The 24,380-nt window shown below is 36.5% G+C and overlaps 1 protein-coding gene and 1 pseudogene across 2 annotated transcripts in view; both read right to left on the bottom strand.

Annotated features, from left to right (window-relative positions):
• Window positions 1-24,380, bottom strand: part of ASCC3 (activating signal cointegrator 1 complex subunit 3) — a 352,215-nt gene that overhangs the window by 272,537 nt on the left and 55,298 nt on the right. Inside the window, exon 5 of one of the 2 annotated variants that reach the window (XM_088840691.1) lies at window positions 10,466-10,586. In XM_088840691.1, coding sequence (XP_088696817.1) covers window positions 10,466-10,586 — 121 coding nt within the window. Of the gene's footprint in view, window positions 1-9,571; window positions 9,632-10,465; window positions 10,587-24,380 lie in introns of those variants that run through there. The other variant, XM_088840692.1, reaches the window with a different exon arrangement.
• On the bottom strand, window positions 765-2,445 carry LOC129561022 (eukaryotic translation initiation factor 1 pseudogene; annotated as a pseudogene).

Genomic DNA, 24,380 nt, shown 5'->3' with positions numbered 1-24,380 from the left:
CATAATAATTATTATAATTATAATTTATTTATTTATTTCATAATATAGATTATTTCAAAATAATTACCAATACTAATCAGCATTTACTGTTAACATAATAAAATATATTCTTTACATATATATAAGATTTAACTTTTCCCCAGATAATAGGTCTCACTCTTTTAAATTGTCTATATGTCACTACTAATTTATACATGAAATAAACTAAAAGAAAAATAAAATACAGCTCAGGATATATTTAAAAGATGACTAAAGCAAATTAAGTATGACCCACCTTTTCAAGGAAATGCAGGGTTTTTAAACCATTTTTTAAACTGAAGTATAGTTAATATATAATGTTAATTTCACATACACAGCAAAGTGATTCAGATGTGTGTGTGTGTGTGCGTGTATATATATATATATATATACACATGCTTTTCGAGATTATTTTCCATTATAGGTTATTACAAATATTAACTATAGTGCTTTACAGTAGGTCTTTGGGATTTTATATACCATACTGTATATATATTTATATATAGTATATATGTGTGTTTATATGTATGTTTACATTTATAGTTGTGTTTATAGATATGGTTATACAGTATATATGTTTATATACAGTAGATCCCTGTTTGGAATTTTATATACAGTGCTATGTATATGTTAATTCCAAACTCCTAATTTTATCTCTCCCCCATCCCCTTTGGTAATCATAAATTTGTTTCTATGTCTATGCGTCTACATATAAGATATCATATGATACTTGTCTTTCTTTTTTTTCATGGCTCTTTTCAGTTTATTGCATGAAGGAGTTACACTAGTCCAAGTTAAAAGCAGACGCCAAATGGTTACATTATACAAGCTGTGAGGTTTTTAAACTTGTGACAAGGGACAGAAGGGAAATTCTACTCATTGCAAGGAAATCCTCACTTAAGCTTCACTGAGCTAAAAGCACTTAAAACCCATGAACCTTCAGCTGGTTGTCCTTAGCCAGTCCAATCTCTACCAGGAACTGGCATATGTTCTTGCGCTGGTCACCCTGTAGCTGAATTACTTCTCCATATTCTGGATGCTCAATTACAGTACCATTGCAGGCAATTTCTTCTTAAACGCCTTCACTAGTTTCTTTTTATCATAATCATCAGCGATCCCTTGGACAGTAGTAAGGGTCTTCCTGCCGCTTCTCTGTTGAATTCTTATATGGATATAATCCTCAGTGCCAGCAGGAAGCAGATCATCACCCTTACTTGCATCAGCAAAGGGGTCGAAAGAGTGGAGGTTCTGGATAGCGGACATACAATAGGATTCCTTTTCCTTGGTGGAAACTGCCTGCGGAAGGCGGCGGCAGGAGAAGGCGGGCAGAGGGGACGGACCGTCGGGAAGCGAGGGGGCTCAAGGGGGAGGCTGCTGAGTCCTCGGCGGCGGCTCAGTGACTGGGGTGATACTTGTCTTTCTCTGATTTATTTCACTCAATATGGTAATCTCTAGGTCCCTTCATTTTGCTGTAAATGGCATTATATCATTCATTTTTATGGCAGAGTAATAGTCCACTGTTTGAGCATTCTTTGTCATTGCCTTTCTTTGGGATTGGAATGAAGACTGACCTTTTCCAGTCCTGTGGCCACTGCTAAGTTTTCCAAATTTGCTGGCATATTGAGTGCAGCACTTTCACAGCATCATCTTTCAAGATTTGAAATAGCTCAATTGGAATTTCATCACCTCCACTAGCTTTGTTTGTAGTGATGCTCTCTAAGGCCCACTTGACTTCACATTCCAAAATGTCTGGCTCCAGGTGAGTGATCACGCCATCGTGATTATCTTGGTCATGAAGATCTTTTTTGTACAGTTCTTCTGTGTATTCTTGCCACCTCTTCTTAATATCTTCTGTTTCTGTTAGGTCCATACCATTTCTGTCCTTTATCGAGCCCATCTTTGCATGAAATGTTCCCTTGATATCTCTAATTTTCTTGAAGAGATCTCTTGTTTTTCCTATTCTGTTGTTTTCCTCTATTTCTTTGCATTGATCGCTGAGGAAGGCTTTCTTCTCTCTCCTTGCTGTTCTTTGGAACTCTGCATTCAGATGCTTATATCTTTCCTTTTCTCCTTTGCTTTTCGCTTCTCTTCTTTTCACAGCTATTTGTAAGGCCTCCTCAGACAACCATTTTGCTTTTTTGCATTTCTTTTCCATGGGGATGATCTTGGTCCCTGTCTCCTGTACAATGTCACAAACCTAGTAAAGTCATGCTCAAAATTCTCCAAGCCAGGCTTCAGCAATATGTGAACCGTGAACTCCCAGATGTTCTAGCAGGTTTTAGAAAAGGCAGAGGAACCAGAGATCAAATTGCCAACATCCGCTGGATCATGGAGAAAGCAAGAGAGTTCCAGAAAACTATCTATTTCTGCTTCATTGACTATGCCAAAGCTTTTGACTGTGTGGATCACAGTAAACTGTGGAGAATTCTGAAAGAGATGGGAATCCCAGACCATCTGACCTGCCTCTTGAGAAACCTGTATGCAGGTCAGGAAGCAACAGTTAGAACTGGACATGGAACAACAGACTGGTTCCAAATAGGAAAAGGTGTACGTCAAGGTTGTATATTGTCACCTTGCTTATTTAACTTCTATGCAGAGTACATCATGAGGAAGGCTGGGCTGGAAGAAGCACAAGCTGGAATCAAGATTGCTGGGAGAAATATCAATAACCTCAGATATGCAGATGACACCACCCTTATGGCAGAAAGTGAAGAGGAACTCAAAAGCCTCTTGATGAAAGTGAAAGAGGAGAGTGAAAAGGTTGGCTTGAAGCTCAACATTCAGAAAACAAAGATCATGGTATCTGGTCCCATCACTTCATGGGAAATAGATGGGGAAAGTGGAAACAGTGTCAGACTTTATTTTTTTGGGGCTCCAAAATCACTGCGGATGCTGACTGCAGCCATGAAATTAAAAGACGCTTACTCCTTGGAAGGAAAGTTATGACCAACCTAGATAGCATATTAAAAAGCAGAGACATTACTTTGCCAACAAAGGTCCGTCTAGTCAAGGCTATGGTTTTTCCCGTGGTCATGTATGGATGTGAGAGTTGGACTGTGAAGAAAGCTGATCGCCAAAGAATTGATGCTTTTGAACTGTGGTGTTGGAGAAGACTCTTGAGAGTCCCTTGGACTGCAAGGAGATCCAACCAGTCCATTCTAAAGGAGATCAGTTCTGGGTGTTCATTGGAAGGACTGATACTAAAGCTGAAACTCCAATACTTTGGCCACCTCATGCGACAAGTTGACTCACTGGAAAAGACTCTAATGCTGGGAGTGATTGGGGGCGGGAGGAGAAGGGGACGACAGAGAATGAGATGGCTGCATGGCATCACCGCCTCGATGGACATGAGTTTGAGTGAACTCCGGGAGTTGGTGATGGACAGGGAGGCCTGGCGTGCTGTGATTCATGGGGTCGCAAAGAGTCAGACACGACTGAGTGACTGAATGGAATGGAACGGAATAGTCCACTGTATACATATAAAACATCTTCTCCATCCATTCATTTGTCAGTGGGACACTTAGGTTGGTTCCATATCTTGCCTATTGTAAATAGTGCAGCTACAAACACTGGGGTTCATATATCTTTTAAAATTAGAGTTATCCAGATATATGCCCAGGAGTGGGACTGCAGGACTATATGGTAAATCTATTTTTATTTATTTTTTGGGGGGGAGGGCACACCACATGGCTTGAGGGATTTAGTTCCCCAACAGGGATCAAACTCATGCCCCCTTAATTAAAAGCACCTAACCACTGAACCGCCAGGGAATTCTTTATTTTTAGTTTTTTAAGGAACCTCCTGCTGCAAAAGAACAGGTGATGCAGATTTGGATTTAAAATTCAGGGCTTAAATTTTTATGTTTTTAAAACTTTTATATGTTTTAAAATTTTATATGTGTTAAAATTATGTACTTAACCTGATATGTTTATATTTTAAAAGTCATGCTGGTCTTGAGTTTTTTCTTGAATTATATAAATAGAATTGGATTTTTTGTTTATTAAGGTCATAGAACAGTTTTTTTTTTTTTTAAATAAAACCATGGTTATGCATTTAATGTATCTAGAAGGCAATGGCAAGCCACTCCAGTATTCTTGCCTAGAAAATCCCATGGACGGGGAGGAGCCTGGTAGGCTGCAGTCTGTGGGGTCGCTAAGGGTCGGACACGACTGAGCGACTTCACTTTTACTTTTCACTTTCACACATTGGAGAAGGAAATGGCAACCCACTCCAGTCTTCTTGCCTGGAGAATCCCAGGGACAGGGGAGCCTGGTGGGCTTCCGTCTGTGGGGTCACACAGAGTCGGACACGACTGAAGTGACTTAGCAGCAGCAGCAGCAAGGAACCTCCATAGTAGCTACACCAGTTTATATTTCTACCAACAAGGCAAGAGGGCTCCCTTTCCAGCATTTATTATTTGTCAACTGGTTAATGATCGTCATTTTGACTGATGTAAGGTGATATCTCCTTGTAATTTTGATTTGGGAAATACAGCTTCTTTAAAAAATGGAAGAAGTCTAGAACAACTTAAGAGAAATCAGGTCAATCAAAGCTCAGTGTTTACAAGGGAGAATTAAACCTGTGGTTGGTCAACTCAATATTCAGGAAAAAAGTTCTAACAGGATTATCTTCTGTGTTTAATTAAATCTTTCTAAGAAATAGTATCTTGGCTCACTGCAGCCCCAAAGAAACTGACAGGAATGTCACTGAAAGCAATCCAAGTCAATACAAGCTTACTGTTTTCAGGACCTACTAGGTCCCAGGCACTGCTGCTAGGCTAGAAAATCAATGAAGAATGAAATTGGTCCACACTCTGAAGATGCACAGTGCAAGTTATTTTATCAAGTTCCAAGACCCAGTACAAAACAAGGAAGGATTTAAACATAGCATCAAGAGAGGGAAATTAGCTTTCTAATTCACTCTAAGTCAAATTTTCACAATTCTCAGACATTTGTCATTATCTCATTATATGATTTTGAATAAGTCATTTTAATTCTCAACCACATGAAATAACCCCTGTGTATAATGGCACCATAAGTCTCAAAAAGGAAAGTGAGAAATAAAAGTTATATCTGAAAATTACGAAATAAGATATAATCTTACCCACACTGGAACTACATTTTATGGCTCTGAGAAAAGTATTTTTCTAAGTCTTACATATTTTGCTTTGTAAGTAAATCTTATTATATTTATTTATCTATCTTATCTATTTTATGTTTATCTTATCTATTTACCTATTATAATGATTGAATTTATAACCAAGAAACTCTAGTGTTAAAGCAGCATACTGCCAGTTTTCAAATGTACTCTGAAATATGAAAAAAAAAATTAACCTACTTGCAAAGTCACATGGTCAAGAAGAGAGATATTAAGCAGATTATTTAAAAATATGAATAATGCCATAAACTTATTACTATAAATGAATGTTGAAGGTTGTGTACATGAAACTAAATTCTTTGGGTGTTGTTCAGTCACTAAGTTGTGTATGATTCTTTGCAGTCCCATGAGTTGCAGCAGACCAGGCTTCTCTGTCTTCCATTATTGCCTGGAGTCTGCTCAAATTCATGTCCACTGAGTCAGTGATGCTATCTAATCATCTCATCTTCTGCCATCCCCTTCTCCTCCTGCCTTCAATCTTTCCCAGCATCAGGGTCTTTTCCAATGAGCTGGCTCATCCCATCAGGTGGCTAAAGTATTGGAGCTTCAGCATCAGTTCTTTCAATGAATATTCAGGGTGGATTTCCTTTAGGATTGACAGGTTTGATCTCCTTGCAATCCTAGGGACTCACAAGGGTCTTTTCCAACACCACAGTTAGAAAGCATTGGTTCTTCAGTGTTCAGTCTTTGTGGTACAACTCTCACATCCATACGTGACTGCCAGAAAAACCATAGCTTTGACTGTATGGACCTTTGTCAGCAAAGTGATGTCACTGCTTTGAAGGGGTCTTTGGGTGACAAATTGTATTTTATGCTAACAGCATTACTATTTTAAACAAATGTGACAGGTACAAAATACTATTGGACACATCTGTGATCATCAAAATAAGAAATTTAAAATTATAAGAAGGAACTATGCTGATGCTGCTGCTAAGTCGCTTCAGTTGTGTCTGACTCTGTGCGACCCCATAGACGGCAGCCCACCAGGCTCCCCTGTCCCTGGGATTCTCCATTAATAGCTTTAAAAGGCCTCAGTCAGAATATACTGAAATCCCCTAAGACTGAACATAACAAGTGACTTTTGAAATCAAGTTATTAAGCACAAATGCTAAGTGTATTATTCTCTTTGATGAGTTCAGCTAATTGTAGAGACTGACAAGCAGAAATGAATAAGCTTAACAGCAACTCTAATACAGAACTTTACTAAAGAACATGCAGAGCTTGTATCCTTTTAAAATGCTACTATGACAGACAAAGTCTTCTATAACTATTTAAAATAGTGTCATTTGACAGCGTAAGCTAACTTAATTTTTATTTTATGATACACCCTATACTAAACATTCGCCACAACAGCCCCCAAAACAGAATTCAATTTATAACTATCAACTTAGCAGTTAGTACACTATTCTCACTCACTTCTAGCCTACCTTATATTTCCTGGTTATAAGAACAGAGATAAAGTAGGGTGTGTGTGTATACACACACACACATACATACATATAGATTCAAAGAAAATCAGTATTAAAGATAGAAACGCTAAATGGCAAAAGGCTACTGCTCTCTGAAAGTGAAAAGTCACTCAATCGTGTTTGACTCTTTGCAATCCCATGAGCCCGCCAGGCTCCTCTGTCCATGGACGTCTCCAGGCAAGAACAGTGGAGTGGGTGGCCATTCGGGATTTTCCCAACCCAGGGATCGAACCCCCATCTCCTGCATTACAGGCAAATTCTTTACCATCTCAGCCATCAGACTGCTATCTAAGACCATGATTTTGTGGAACAGAGAAAAGAATAGGACGTGACAGTCTTACTAGGGTAACTCAATAAAGAATGGAACAATTTGGTAGTTTTAAGAGAATTTTGAAGGATCATTAATACAAAATTATATCAAAATATATAAATGGATGAGAACAGAGATAAAGTAATGAGTCAAATGATTCTTTTCTTCAAGAGTATGTCCTTCCCCCACTCCTCACAAAAAGAAATTAAGGAGAATCATTTTTAATGCAATTATTAAAAAAACTCTATTTAAAAATTTTTTAATATATGCTCATTGCCAGTTTCTTTCACCAGAGTCCCAAAAAATTTTTAATAATTCAAATTTAATATGTGGTTTTAGGTTAAAAATGTGCCGTTTCTTAAAAGTTATCCTAGTAGAATAAAGTTTGTGTTATACAAAAATGACCATAATGAAACTGAAAAACATTCACTCATCACCTACAGCTTTCTTAAAAAAATACATAGGGGAAGGGAGAGGGGAAAGAGGGAGAATAGGGGAAGGGAGAAGGGGAAAAAGGGAGAATGAAGTCAGACAATGCCGTCAGCCAAAGGGGTAAAGTGGTCTCTGACATTATCCTGTCCAGAGCTTAGAGGTGTGCAAGGAACACAGGAGCAATTTACACTGACACACAGCTGCTGCACCAGTAAAGTGAGGCTTTGCCAGCTTGCACCTACTGTATAACACGCACTCTGTTGACGGCCGTGCATCTTCAGCCAGAATTTGTACATGAATATGTGCACACATTCCTTGAGTGCATATAATGTAGAACTGAAATCCTTATGGTTAGATGAAACACCAGAAATACGAGGGAAATAACGCCACAGAGGAATAGCTCAGCCTGAACAATGTGATGATCCCAGCTAAGACATAAGATGTGGTTTCTGTGCTCCCTCACGCTCCTGGGATATGGTTATAGCATTTATGGGCTTGGTGGTGAAGAACAGAAGATAACTGGTGCTGGGTAGAGGAGCCTTATGTTTTATTATGGCAGCTTGCTATTTTTGTAACATGGTGACTGAGTTGAACACAATCAAAGTACAGTAACTGATCTCCCCTTCTTCCTGGATGAGTGAGCAGATGATGAAATACTGACATCAACATCCTTGAACATATTCAAGTGGGCAGTGTTTGGCTACTGTTTCTGTTTGAAATGATGCTGTGTTTTGGTTGTGGCCCAGAGCTTTGAAGTACTACTTGGCATCTCCTTTCTTCCATGAAGCTCTTAACCATTCAGACATGAGAGTTGGTCAAATACTACTTCGGTTGAGTCCTGCTTGCCTCTCCTCAGTCATCTTTGTATGAATCTAATGATTGGTTTTTGTTTATTTTTTTAAACGGTTTTTAGCTGATATTCATGAAGAGCAGTGAGTACCTAGAACTATGCCAATAAAGAAAGGAAATCCTATCTAAAAAGGTGCATTTCTGTACAAGAGCTGTGTCATAACCATCCTTTGGGCCCTCTGCTGGAAAAGTAGAATCAAGTCTCAAATAATGCCTTTTTAATTATATCCTCTAGTATTATAGATGTAGGACAGTACTGTATCATACCTCTGTGAATGTAAAATATCTTGTACTTGCTTTATGATATGTAGTAGTGACCGTGCGTTATCAGATCTGTTTTTAACGACGTTATTCTAGAATGTTTTCTTTCCAGATGATGATTGAGAAACGTAATTAAAAAAATGGTGCCAGGTACCACAACAGTAACAGAACTTTTCTGTTTTCTGAGGTTTTGTTTTTTTACTTTTTTTTTTTTAATGGAGTGTGCTGGACGTCTCTATAATTTTATTCAGATGACTGCAGAACTTGGAAAAGCTGTTGCTGCTATTGATGCATAACATACTGCTACTGAACTTTTTATATAAATAAATTTATATATATATACATATATATATATAATTTGAATTTTTGGAAACTTTAGCTGTGCTGTCAGCTTTGGAAAAAGTATCCCAGTTGTACCGTGTTGGGTTGGCATTGTACAGAAATTAACAGCCATATTGGTCTAGAAACGTTAAACATAATTTTTTCCATTTGTACAGGGGTAACACGCTGTATTAAATATGTAAGGTCTTATCTACATGGGTTTGATTACAGAAACTAATAAAGTATTATCTAAATAAAATTAAAAAAAACATATGCTGAACATACTTTGAATTTTTGTTAATAAATTAGAACTAATGAAAGGTGGGATCAGTAAGAATCAGCACTTTGAAGACTGAAAAAATAAACACCAAATTCTCAGAAATTACATTGCAAGATTGGATATTTAAATTCATTCCTTTTCTTCTGGAAGATACCCATTTTAAATACTCAGTTCTGCTGGCTTATTGCAATGTCTGCTTAAGCACAGTTTAACAGGTGAGAGTCCTTTTAGAGCAAGGTTATTTATAAGTATTCAATATACTTAAAGAACCAAAACACTTTTAGAAAAACAAAGTGGCTAAATTCCAACCTTCAAAATTTCTAGAAATCTCAAATCAACTCCAAGGCAACTACCAGTAATCAAAGTATAAGATAAAAAAACCCTTAAGAAATTTTGGATTTAAATCAAGGCTGATTTTTTATTTTCCTTTCAGTGCCACACTCATAAATGTAAGAAAAAAGTGATATCACTTACTTAAACAAAGGGTAAATGTTGACTGCTTTGAAGAGGGGTATCTAATTTCTTATGCTCATGCACTTTTTAAAACTTCCAAACTGTTTACAAGGCTGGCAAAAAAATTGGGGTAAAGGTAAGAAACAGTTTTCCTATCAATACTTACCACCTAAAACCTGAGTTTGGCATCAGTTGTCTCATAGTAAGTCAGGCTTTTTTTTTTTTTTTTAATAATTTTAGTTTCCTTGACAACTCTAATTCTTCTGGGGGTCTTCAAATATATGTAATACATGACTATATAAATGTTCAACTTGCTGGCTGTGATAATTGTACTACAGGTTAAGTAGGAGACTTTGTATGTTGAAGATTTTACATCTAAAATATTATGATGTGTGCAACTTCCTATTGTTTAGCAAAAATTTTAACTGTGTACATGTGTGCATTCATGCATACACCTGCACATCTGTGTTTGTGTGTGTTTGTGTCAGTGTGTGAGAAAGATAAGGGATGGGTATGGAAGCAAAATGTTAATGACTGGTGTGTCTACATGAAGAGTATGTAAGTAGTTATTATACTATCCTTGCACCATTACTAAGGTCTGAAATTTTTCAAAATAAAAAATGTGGTTATAAATTGTAATTCTATTTGACCCTAAGCATTATATGTAGTTCCTTTAATTATTTTTTTGTCTATCCAAATCTGCCATACTTAAACATAGATAGACTCTCTGACATAAAACCCTATTTAGGGCATTGATACTTGTTTCATAATCTGCCACATCTAAAATCTACTTAAGAGAATGTTATCAGTAAGTTATATAACAACCAAAGAATATTAAAAGTATAATTGTATTAAAAAATTGCTAAACAATGAGTTTTTCCTTTAAAGTAAAATTACCACTGATTACTTTCTTACCTTGAAGAGCCTGCAATTTATGATCATTTGAAGAATTAAGAAATCGGTCCACAATTGTAATTCTGTTCTGGAGGAGTTTCTCAATAAGTTCAAGTCCATCAGGTCCCAGCAGCTCAAACAGCTTGTAAGAAGAGGAAAATCAAAAATAAAACTGTTACCTCAGAATTAACGTTTTCAAGTTATTAACATCTATTCAACAGAGCGATGAAGCTAAACTAGTACAGAAGAACCTAAAAAATATTTAGAAAAGAATTGTAAAAAAATTAATAACTTAGGAAAGAAAAAAAAAAACTCATATTGCTAAGGAGGTTTCAGTTTTATAAGGCTATCTGCAAGTATATGGGATTTCCCAGGCAAGAATATTGGAGTGGGTTTCCAGTTCCTTCTCCAGGGGATCTTCCTGACCCAGGAATCAAACCCCAGTCTCTTGCATTGCAGGTGGATCTTTATCACTAAGCCACCAGAGAAGCCCTATACAATTAAAGAGCATGATCCAATTGTTAAAATAATTATGATTCATACATAAAACTCTAAATCACAGACCAAAAGTTTCTTACAATTAGTTTCTCTTGGGATAACCAAGGCCATGAAGCTGAAGCCAAAGAGCTATCTCAAAAACAGCAGAGTTGCGGTAAACCACAATTAGAAGATTCACAGATTCAACAACCAAGTTGAAGAGAACTGAGAAAAGACACAACTGGGAGGACCCCTCTTGGGGTGAGAATTAATATCAATACTAACCTTTGGAATTGTTCCTTCAAAGGGGTCACAAATTTATTGGATTAGTTCATGGAACCATTTAAGGCCCAGGATATTTTTGCAAACAACAGAAGGGTCAGCGGGTAATTAGTAAAGATAAATTTATGGCTGAGTGGGGTCAGGGAAAGTGGGATAAAGGGTTTGGCTAACTGATGCTGAGGCTGAAACTCCAATACTTGACCACCTCATGCGAAGAGTTGACTCATTGGAAAAGACCCTGATGTTGGGAGGGATTGGGGGCAGGAGGAGAAGGGGATGACAGAGGATGAGATGGCTGGATGGCATCCCCAACTCGATGTACATGAGTTTGGGTGAACTCTGGGAGTTGGTGATTGACAGGAAGGCCTGGCGTGCTGCGATTCATGGGGTCGCAAACAGTCAGATACGACTGAGTGACTGAACTGAACTGAACACTAACTTTGTCCCAAAGTGACTTCAGGTAAACTCACTGATATGCCTCCACAAGGACCACCACCAGAAACTCAACACTATGGAGTGAGAAAGAAATGTCTGCACTGAAATAATCTAGCTGGCTACCAAACCAACACGCAAATGACAACAACAAGCCTTGGAGGTGGAACTAGAATAGACAACTTCCTAGAAAGACAGAGACTACCAAAACTAACTAAAGACAATCTGAATAGATCTAAAACAAGTGAAAACTGAATTAGTAATCAAAAACTACCCACAAAGAAAAATCCAGGTCCAGACAGCTTCAATGGTGAATTCTACAAAGCATTTAAAAAGTTAAAACCAATTCCTCACAAACACTTCCAAAAAACAGAAGACGAAAGAATACTTTACAATTCATTTTATGAGGTCGGTACTACTCTGACCCCACAACCAGACAAATACATCAAAAGAAAACTATAGATGAGTATTTCTTAGCAATATGGACACAAAAGCCTCAGGGAAACACAAGCAACCCAGATCAAATCCAGCAATATATGAAAAATTTATATATCATGACCATGTGAGATTTATTTCAGGAATATCAGGTTAGTTCAATATAAGAAAATCATTTATATATTACATCATAGGAATAGAATAAAAAACAAGAATCACATGGTTAGCTCAACAGATGCAGAAAAACCATTTGATAAAATTCAACATCCTTTCATGATAAAAACAATCAATTAGCTAAGACTAGAAAGGAACTTACATAACCTGATAAGGGCATCTATAAAAATCCCACAGTTAACATCATACTTAATGGTGAAACACTGGATTACTTTCCCACTAAGAATAGAAATAAGACAAGAGAAAAAGAGTGTGTATTTGTGACTTCTATTGAACACTGTATTGGAGGTTCAAGGCAGGGCTATTAGGTAAGAAAAAGAAGCAGAAAGCATGCAGATTGAAAATGAAAAGGTATAACTATTTCTATTTGTAGAAATAGTTGGAAAATAGAAAATACTAAATTTTCTCTATGTGGAAAATACTAAAGAACATACTAAAATAGTATTAGAACTAACAAATAAGTGAAGTTTTCAAAAAGCACACCAAGACCATTCAGTGAGGAAAGATCAGTCTTTTCAACAAATGATGGGCCAACTGGCTAGTCCCATATGAAATAAATTGAAGTTGGACCCTTATACCACACACGAAAATTAAATTGAGATGGATCAGTGATCTACATTTAACATACAAACTTATGAACTCTTTATTGAAGTAAATTTTAATGGGTTCAGATTTGGTAAGGGATTCTTATACATGACACCAAAAGCATGAGTAACATAAGAAAACACAGATAACCTGGACTTCATCAAAATAAGAAACATCTGCTTCAAGGACACCATCAAGAAAGTGAATAAAACAACTCAGAGGATGGGATAAAATATCTGCCAATCATATACCTGTGAAAGGACTTGTATCCAGAATACATAAACAGTTCCTACTACTAATAAAAAGGTAACTAATGAGCCAAGGATCTGAATTTATCCAAAGAAAATCGATAATGTCCAAAAAGCACATGAAAAGATACTCAACATCATTAGTCAGTAAAGAAATGCAAAGAAGACCCACTGGAAAGAAGAATTTTTTAATGGAAAACAATGTGTTGGCAAGGACGTAGAGAAAACTAGAATTCTCATACTTTGTAGGAATACAAAGTTGTGTAACCATTGTGAAAAATAGTTTTCCGGTTCCTCAGTAAGTTAAACACAGAATTATAATACGACTCAGCAATTCCATCCCTAGGTATATACCCAAAAGAATTTAAAACTTATCCAAACAAAAACCTGCACACAAATAGGGCTATTAACATAGCCAAAAGGTAGGAATAATCCAAATGTCCATCAACTCATGCATGGATAAACAAAAAGCAGTATACTCACACAACAGAAAATACTAAGGCATAAAAAGGAATGAGGAGAAGGAAATGGCAACCCACTCCAGTGTTCTTGCCTGGAGAATCCCAGGGACGGGGGAGCCTGGTGGGCTTCCATCTATGGGGTCACACAGAGTCGGACACGACTGAAGTGACTTAGCAGCAGCAGCAGCAAAAAGGAATGAAGTAGTATACAACATGGATGAACCTTCAAAGCACTTTGCTAAGTGAAATAAGCTAGTCATAAAAGGTCACATATTATGATTCCATTAATATGATATGTCTTAAATAGTTGTTCAGGGGTTGGGGCAAGGGGGCGGGGTCAGGAGGGAGTAGAGAAAAAAAATAGCTAAAGGTTCAGGATTTCTTTCTGAAGTTTTGTTTTTTGTAAATGCTTTAAAGTTGATCAGGGTGATGGTTGTACTTACCTATGAATATACTAAACATTACTGATTTATATACTTTAAGTGAGAGAATTGTATGTTATGTGTACTATCAATGAAGCTATTGTTTTAAATTATGAACCAAAATGACTTATAATACTAAAAGTAACCAATAAACTGCTTAGGGTTGGAAATATTAAAGGTAAAGATTAAATATAAATTTCCTGATAAGCATTTTAAGTAGGTTTTGAATGGCTGTTAGACACAAGCCAGCCTCATGCTTAAGGTAAGGGTGACATTAAAGAAAAAGAAATTAAAAAAACATAAATGTAACACATACCTACAGAGTTAATTTCCCCTGACACTCCAAACAAACTGTATCAGGAAATGCTCTCTACATACACCATGAAATGTTTTTATATCCTATCAACTTTCAAAGATGTGTTAATTCTTAAATTGAGACCATTTCCCCATAAGAATGTGATTTACTGGAGCAGTTACCCTGACATGTATTCCCAGCTACTCAAGGTTATTTAATTTGAAACATAATGTTGACATATGAAAAATCAGATTCAGAAATTTTTAGTCCAACATACATAATTTTAGGAAACCACCAGTGTAATTGGAAGATAGCTTCTAGACAAAATATGTCAGGTATAAAATCATAACACAAAGAACATGTTATTAATATTTCTTAAAAATAACATATCTGTGATCTAGCAAAAACACAAGAAAGCTGTTTTGCTCTGAATAGCAGGACTTCCCTAACCCATAATGAAGAATCCCCAGCAGAATTCTGAGATCAGCTGTCATCAGATTTAAAGCAATCCCAAATTCTGCTTTTCCCAACATTTGCCATTTTCATCTACACTGAGAGCAGGTGCAGTTCTCATTCAAGATTTGCACTACAAACTAATCTGGCACTGAGACTAGCTGTTTATAAAGGTACAGCTGTCTAGATCATTGCAAACAAGTTCCAGAAGCTATCAAATTGAAAAAAAAAGGCGGGGGGATAGGAAAAGTTAGCTATGGGTAGAGAAGAAGGCATCAACTACAGAGTTTAAGAAAAAAAAAATACAGCTTTCAAACAATAAAAAGACAAGTTTTACTACTCTGGCTATAAGTTAAGGATATGAGATTTAAAGGGACAGACACATAGGAACAGACAGGTAATATCCTATTCCTGGTAGATTCTGCTGAAGCCAACATTATCTATTAAATAATTTATCAATAGATAAAGGTGCTCAGAGATCTCATTGTTATTATAATTCCTTTTTTTATTAAGTCAGATGATCAAATTAAAGTACCGCCTCATTAGACTAAAATAATGGAAACAATAAGAAAAATTAACCAACAGACTACATTCCTGAAAAGCCAAAAATAAATTTCAGAACATGTAGACTAACTTTAAACCAGCATAACTTGTTTCTTACACTTTTAACACATGAATATAGTTTCTGAATCTCTCAGGAAAGGCAATCCCCACTTTCCACTGTATTCAGACTTATATCATTTTTATTCCAATAGGAACAAAGCTATAGTGGATGCTATATCCCCAACACAGTATCAAATAAATCACAAACATTATAATATCATAACAACAAAATATAAAGTAATTAAAACCTTTAAATAATATACCACGGAAAATTATACTACAAATCTTAGGAAAACTGGTAAGAAAAAAAGTTATCATGGGGCTAAATAAGAACTATAAATCTGTTCAAGAACTAGGGTATGCAGAGATATGCTGAGGGTTTGTGAAACCCCAGAATAAACATGATAAACATACTTGTATTATGGGTTTACTCAAAGATTTTCATGCAAAACATTATTTCCAAGTAAAAAGTTCTGGTCATCTTAATGTCCTGTTTGAATCCTATTTCTCAGGTTAGTCAAAAAATGTTAGACAAAGTATTTAATCACTAAAACAGCTTTAAAGTAAATAAAACTCAGGTTTTTAAACGGTTTGTCAGTTCCATTCTGTTTCCATCTAGTCAATATTAAGGAATTCATTAAAAGTCAAAAATAAGTCTATTTGAAGTTCCAAAAAAATCACTTTCAAAATAAAGACCAATCAGTCTCCCTTCTCCCAGTGAAGAAACGACTCATTGGAAAAGACTCTGATGCTGGGAAAGATTGAAGGCAGGAGGAGAAGGGGATGACAGAGGATGAGATGCTTGGATGGATCACCAACTTGGTGGACATGAGTTTGAGCAACTTCCGGGAGTTGGTGAAGGACAGGGAAGCCTGTAGTGCTGCAGTCCATGGGGTCGCAAAGAGTTGGACACGACTGAGTGACTGAACTGAACTGATTCTCCCTATCAAATAGTCAATGGGCATTCTGAAAACAGCTAGTGATGCACATTAGGCATAATATACTCCTGTGAATGAGGTACAACAATACAGTTAAGTGGATTATGGAATTAACCACAATATGGAGACTACACTCTAAAGCCGTTCTTAAGGATGCACTTTCCCTTGGCTCTGAAGTTCCTTTTTTTCCTCTTTCCCTGAGTTGTATTGACATAAAGTTCATTTTGTTTGTATTTTTTTAACAAAATATTTAAAAAAAAAAAAGTCAAAAAAAAAATTGGCCATGGTAATAGACAGGTACAAACTGCTATATTCAAAATGGATAACCTGGTTTCCCTGGTGGTCCAGTGCATAAGAATCTGTCTTGTAACACAAGGGACATGGGTTTGACCCCTGGTCCAAGAAGATCACACTTGCCTCTGAGCAACTAAGTCTTTGCACCACAACTATGGAGCCTGTGCTCTACAGCCTGGAAGCCGCAACTACTGAGACCACACTCTAGAGCCCATGCTCCGCAACAAGAGAGGGCACAGCCAACTAAAGAGAGCCCCTGAAAACAACAAAGGACCACAGCCCCAAAAATAAATAAATTAATGAATCTTAAAAAATAGATAACCAACAAGAACCTACGGCATAGCCCAGGGAACCTCTGCTCAATGTTCTGTGAAAGCCTGGATGGGAGGGAATTTGGGGGAGAATGAATATATGTACATGTATGACTGAGTCCCTTTGCTGTCCACCTGAAACTATCACAACATTGTTAATTGGCTATCAGTTCAGTTCAGTTCAGTCGCTCAGTCATGTCCGACTCTTTGCGACCCGATGAATCGCTGCATGCCAGGCCTCCCTGTCCATCACCAACTCCCGGAGTTCACTCAAACTCATGTCCATCGAGGTGGTGATGCCATCCAGCCATCTCATTCTCTGTCATCCCCTTCTCCTCCTGTCCCCAATCCCTCCCAGCACTAGAGTCTTTTCCAGTGAGTCAACTCCTCGCATGAAGTGGCCATATACACCAAAACAAAATTTTAAAGTTTAATATAAAAAAAAAGAATTAAGAAAAGAAGATTGACCATGGCTTTTTCCTGTTCAAAATTTTATGATATATAAACTAGAAGACATATTAAATCAAATTTACTTCAAGTATTAATATGGTTCTTGATAGAATCAAAATTTTAAAATTTTCTAAATAGTCTGATATAATCTGCCAGTCCAAAGGAAAAGTAATAGAGGTAAATATAAAACCCCACAATTATAGAACCCACATGTAAAATCAACAACAATAAAAATTCAAATAGAAAAAGATCCTGTGTACAAGATGAAGAAATATTATCCCACAAATAAATTCCTAAGAAAAATCCAGAAAAGACAGTGTGTGTGTGCATGTGTGTGTGTTAGTTGCTCAGTAGTGTCCAACTCTGCAACCCTATGGATTGTAGCCGGGGAAGTTGATTATTTACCAACTCAATATGGATTTTTAAAAATGCAATGAACGCTAGGGGAAAATTTACTGTAGTAATTGCAATATTGTATCTCAAAAACCCCATTTAGCATCTCAAAGGATACTACATTAATTGAATCACATTTAGAAGGCTGAGTTCAATTTTAATCTATACATTTTTAAACACACACGAAAAGAACAGAACAAGAAAAAGAATGTAAAAATAAGATATATCTATGCAAACGTTTTCAACTGCAGATCTCTTATCTGTTATTGTCCATTCTGTTCAAAGGATCCTCATTCACAGATTTGACAAAGACAATGAATATTGTTCTGCGTCCATCTTCCTTGATTTTCCTCCATATATCATTCCTTATCCTTCTTGAAACACACTTTTCCTTCGATATCCTTGACACACCATTCTTTTGATATGTATCCTATCACTCTGACTGTTATATTCCTATCTTCTCTTTAGGTTCGCTTTCACTATTACACATTGGAGCTCCTTAAGGTTTAACCCCAGGCTTTCTCTTACTTTCACTCCTTGTTCTTTCCTTAACTGCTTGCATATAAGCCTTCAACTCCCATTAGCACGCATATACTGATGAGAAGGAAATGGCAACCCACTCCAGTGTTCTTGCCTGGAGAATCCCAGGGACGGGGGAGCCTAGTGGGCTTCCGCCTATGGGGTCGCACAGAGTCGGACACGACTGAAGTGACTTAGCAGCAGCAGCAGCATAAATTTACACATCCTTCCCAGATCTCTGTGCTGAACTTCATGTATCTAATTGCCCAGTTGTCATTTCCCACTTGGAAGTCTTAAGACCTCCCACAATTCCACATATGCCCAAAACTGTCTCTCAGTTTTCCACATACTTCACTGTTTTATACTTGCTCTTTATTTCCATGAATGGCACTGCCATCCTTCCAGTTACACAAGTCAAAAGCTAAAATGCACCTTTACCACCTCTTTAGCCCATCACACCCAACGCTACCCCTGTCATCCAATCCACTCTCAAGTTCTCTCAATTACTAAGCAGATTTCAAGCCTTTCTCCTTGTCTGTCTTAAACTCCGTTATTGCCTGTACTGCTCAAAGGGCTTCCTAAATGGTTTTTGCACATCTATCCAAATGACACAGAGCACAGAACAATGATGATTTTATGAAATGTAGGTCTGATCAACGTTCACTGCCTTCTGTCCATCCTTTGACAGCAAATTTTCAACTGCCCTCCGTTGTTCTCAAGATAAAGTTCTAAATTGAACTGAACATAGAACCATAACCTCAAAACATCACAAAGTGCTAAATGAAGAGTCAATAACACCGATACTAAACTGAACTGAAGTCGCTCAGTCGTGTCCGACTCTTTATGACCCCGTGGACTGTAGTCCACCAGGCTCCTCCATCCATGGGATTCTCCAGGCAAGAATACTGGAGTGGGTTGCCATTTCCTTCTCCAGGGGATCTTCCCAACCCAGGGATCGAACCTAGGTCTCCCTCATTGCAGGCAGACACTTTAACCTCTGAGCCACCAGGGAAGCCCATTACACTGTTCTGACTAGAAAGAATTTTAATATCAATAATAAAGTTAAATACTCTTCAAAACGGCATCCTTTTTAATTCTCCTCAGTCACATTAACAACATGTCAAGAGATGAAGCTAGTGGCTACTGCGTTAAAGAGCAAACAAAACACTTTAATCATCGCAAAAAGACAGCACTGGGCTAGAAGATATTTTGATTCTATTATAAAACACTCTGCTGAGACCTTGATAGAATATTTTTATACAGGAAAATTTATCTGTCTAGTTTTATCACAATGACTACAAAATTAGATTTTCTTTAAAGTTCATATTTTAAAGTTTATTTACTTTTTGTGTTGTATATTCTACAAGTTTTGGCAAATGTATGATGCCTACATGTATCCATCATTATATTATCATAACAGAAGAGTTCACTGCCCTAAAAATCCCCTGTGCTCCACCAATTCATCCCTTTGTTCTTTCGCCCCAAACCCTGGTAACCACTTATCTTTTGACTGTTTCCAAAGTTTTGCCTTTTCCAGAATGTCACATAGTTGGAATCATACAGTGCACACCCTTTTCTGATTGACTTCTTTCACTTATCAATAATCATTTAAGATTCTTAAGTTTTTTCATGGCTGGCAGGCTCATTTTCTTTAATCACTGAATACTGTTCCATCATATGGATATACCACAGTTTATTCATCTATTTTCCTACTGAAGGATATCTAGTTTGCTTTTGACAACTGTCTATATTTTTTATTTCATTAAATTCTGCTTTTTACACAAATTCTCTCATCCATAAAAATATGCAAGCAAGTCCTATTCAGAGAAATGCTGAAAGAATATCACTAAATTGCACGTTTTTCATTTTTTACTTTTCCAAATTTTCTACAATAATAAACATATATTACTTAATTAGATGAAGTTTTATTTTTAGATAATACAAACCAGATTCTGGTTTAACAATTGTTTTTTAACGTTTTGTCCACTAAGGGTATAAAGCATCACTAACTTAATAAATAAAATAGGTTTTCACAAATTGCCATTATTTGGAATGAACACAAGAAATTATATAAACCAAAAAATCCCTTATCATGTTGACAAATCAGCTGATAACTAACAGTACAAGAACCAAGGTATAAACTTTTTTCCTCTACCAAATCTTATTTTTCAAATGAAAAATCTTTTTTTTTTTAATCAAGTGTAACCACATAGCCGGAGAAGGCAATGGCAAGCCACTCCAGTACTCTTGCTTAGAAAATCCCATGGATGGAGGAGCCTGGTAGGCTGCAGTCCGTGGGGTCGCTAAGGGTCGGACACGACTGAGCGACTTCACTTTCACTTTTCACTTTCACACATTGGAGAAGGAAATGGCAACCCACTCCAGTGTTCTTGCCTGGAGAATCCCAGGGACTGGGGAGCCTGGTGGGCTTCCGTCTATGGGGTCACACAGAGTCGGACACAACTGAAGTGACTTAGCAGCAGCAGCAGCAACCACATAGCAATCAGGCTAACACAGCATTTTCTAAAAAATCTGACCACTGAAAAACTATTTCAGTACCTTTAACAATATTATAATTATCAGTTCGAATAGCAATAAATGTTTAACAATTTAATCATTTGAGTTAATAAGTAAATCCATTATCCTAATATCTAACTGGAGAGGTATAGAGATGCAGAAAGTGTGGAAAGTACATTATATTCTAAGTATTAACAGAAGAGCCATGATGGCACTTTGAACTAAGCAAGTTAGAGAAAGGAACAGCAGCTTGCAAACAGAAATTCAAAATTTGCTTGGGCATTTAAATGGCTAGATTTACAAAATGGAGCAAGTGAATGAAGTATTACTCTTCAAGTAAGCTTATTTAATTGTATATCAAAAGCAATTTAACATTTTCACAGAAAGCAATACCTGTAACTCCTCAAATATACATTTAATGTTGGTATGAGACTTATTTATTATGTTTCATGGTAATACACAGGGAATAATGTTCAGCCTCTTTCCTTACTGGCAGAGACAAGGAAAATCACAGCATTTATTAGGGGAACTTTCTATCTGGAGGATTTGTAAGACACTAAACTCTACACAGAAATTGAGTCCCCAGGAATATTATAGAACACATCACTTTTTCTGGGTATTAGTTAATATATAAAATGCATAAGCAATAAAGTTATGAGAACCAAGTACCCATACAAACAAGACACAGGGTTAAAAGTACCAAAATAGGGCTTCCTTGGTGGCTCAGCGGTAAAGAATCTACCTGCCGATGCAGGAGACACAGATTTGATCCCTGGTCCAGGAAGATCCCACATGCCTAGAAGAAACTAAGCTCATGTACCACAACTATTGAGTTTGTGGTCTAGAGCCCACAGGTCACAATTACTGAAGCCACAGAGCCCTAAAGCCTGTGCTCTGCAACAAGAGAACTCACCAAAACGAGAAACCCATGCACTGCAACGAAGAGCTGCCCCTGCTCCCAGCAACTAGAGAAAAGCCCCCACAGCAACAAAGATACAGCACAGCCAAAAGTAAATAAATAAATAGATTCTTTTAAAATAACAAAATAAAGCTAAATAATAATGTCCCTGGAGAAGGAAATGGCAACACACTCGGGTATTCTTGCCTGGGAAATCCCATGAACAGAGGAGCCTGGTGGGTTACAGTCCATGGGGTTGCAAAGAGTCAGACACAATTTAGTGACTTAGCCACTAAACAACAACAAAAATAATAAAGTAAGTAACATTGAGTTCCTGGGAATTTTTTGTTAAAATTATCAAAATAATTGTAAAGCCTACAAGTACTAGTTATTCTTATTAAAACAACAAAACTATCATGATTAATTTTCCATTGTCTTGAGCAAACTTAAGATTTCCATTTTAACCCTAAGTAGAAAGAACAGCTGAAAAAGCGTTTATTGGTCACGGATTCTGACAGTACAACTGACTTTCCATATACTGTATTTAGTCTACTATTTTCAAATTGTAGAATGTTTATAAATAAACCTTTAAACAGTTTGTCACAAAAAATAATGATCTTAAAGGATAACCACAGTCATTTCTCTTTTTAAAAAAAATACAATATATTTTACATTTAAATTTCTTCTTAAAATTATCTTGAAAAAAACCTCCCTTTTACACTTAACACAGGAAGGAGGCTGCCTTCTGATAACAAATATTAGCAATTAAGCTGAAAAAGAAGGTATGGCACAAAATTCACACTTGAATGCACCTTCTCTGGCAAGACAGAAAAAGAGAAAAACCTAAAAGATACCTCAGACTTAAAAAGAAGAAAAATATCTCCCTGGACCATAAATCGAGCAAAAAAAAGTAAAGCACTGAGTAGGGTAAAAGTGACAAGTTGAGCTCCAGTTTTGGACAGCGAGGCCAGGAGCCTGGCTCCTATAAGATAATCTAGATGAAAAATGCTGCAAACAATGTGGGCAGTAGAGCCAGGCGACTTAGGTGAAGCCAGAGCATGGGCACGGGGCTCCCCTGTTCATGAGAAGGGCCTGAAAAGAACTACCTCCAAGATGAGACTTGGGGCCACACTGTCTACAGCAATCTAAGATGGGAAGGAGGGGGAATGTGAAGGGAAGATCCTACAAATCAACAGCAGCATAAGAATTAAAATTTTAAAACATATGAACAAATCTTAAACTAAAAATGACAGTCAACAAAATCAACACAGGAACTTAAGTTTACTCAGAAGAAGGTAATACGGAACAATGTAATAAAGACTTTCAAGTAAGCACTAAAGTTCCAGGAGATAATAAAGCAGTTGTTTTCTATTAAAAGGATTTATGAAACAGAACAAAAGAAGGTATATTGAAACATTCTATACCTTTTGCTCAATTTTTCTGTAAACAATGCTGCTATTTAAAAAGCTTATTAATTTAAAAAATGATGATAACTGACTCAAGGAAAAACAAATTTTAAAGCTCTATCAATCAAGGTGATTCTCCTAGTGATGATAAATATTTGTAAAGTTAAAGGACCATACACTTGTGGTTTAAATAAAAACACCTAGTAAAATGTCTTACATATAAAAAAAGATGCTTAACAAATCTTTGTGAAGAAAATGAGTAATGAAAAGAGGGAATTAATAATCAATATGAGGTCATTTTCAAATCGCATTAGTTACCAGGTCCTAATACATATCTTTTAATATTCTCATTGGGATCCATTTTATTTTGCAGATACAATAAATGTCCTTGATGTCATTTTATATTTTTATAGTATTTCAAATGCCATCATGAGTATTATTGATAGCATTTAAAAGCAAGTAGTTATAAACAGATTAAAAATTTCAAAGAAGAATCCCATTTCCACTGTGAAACAATTATATGTTATAATTGGATGCAACTAGAAGGACATCAGGCTTGTCTCAACCACTTTGTATCTAAAGATGGGAAACTACCAGATGTCTTATTATTTAAAACGAATAATCACTATATGAATAACAGCCAAAACTTAATGTGAGAAAAAATAAAGACCAGCAAAATTAAAACCTGGTTCTTTGAAAGCAAACACTCCTGTATCAAAAATTAGAAAGTACAGACAAAAAGACTGGGGCAACATAACTAAAAGTTGGTGTAAAAAAATTTTTTTTAATAAGAATACATTTATGAATAACTTTAGAGCAAAAAGCTTGAATATGTGGTTAATGAAATGGCTAATTTCATAGAAAAATATAATTTTCAAACGATTTAAGAAGAACTAGAAAATCTGAATAAACCAACAACTGGAAAATATGAATTGCTAACTACAAAAGACACCAGGTGAGGTAAGTTTATTAGCATACTAGTGTCAAACTTTCATGAGAGAAATAATTGCTTTAAGAAACCTGTTAAAAAATAAAGAAATCTCCAGAAGTTTACTTTATGAAGTCAGAATAACCTTAGGCATTAGTATTAAAATGGGTTTCCCTAGTGGCTCAGATGGTAAAGAATCCACCTGCAACGTAGGAGACCTGGAGTTGATCCCTGGGTCAGGACGATCCCCTGGAGAAGTGAATGGCAACCCACTTCAGTATCCTTGCCTGGAGAACTCCATGGACAGAGGAGCCTGGCAGGCTATGTCCAGGGGGTCACAAGGAGTCAGACATGACTGAGCAACTAACACATTAGCATTAAAACAGGGTAATTTACAAATTATCTGCTCAGGTTG

Source organism: Moschus berezovskii, chromosome 10, assembly GCF_049115385.1.
Source record: "Moschus berezovskii isolate FMDL1 chromosome 10, NW_MosBer_1.0, whole genome shotgun sequence".
In the NCBI taxonomy this organism is placed as follows: domain Eukaryota; kingdom Metazoa; phylum Chordata; class Mammalia; order Artiodactyla; family Moschidae; genus Moschus; species Moschus berezovskii.
Note: the sequence above shows the minus strand (reverse complement) of the source record. Positions and strands in the feature narration are given on the sequence as shown.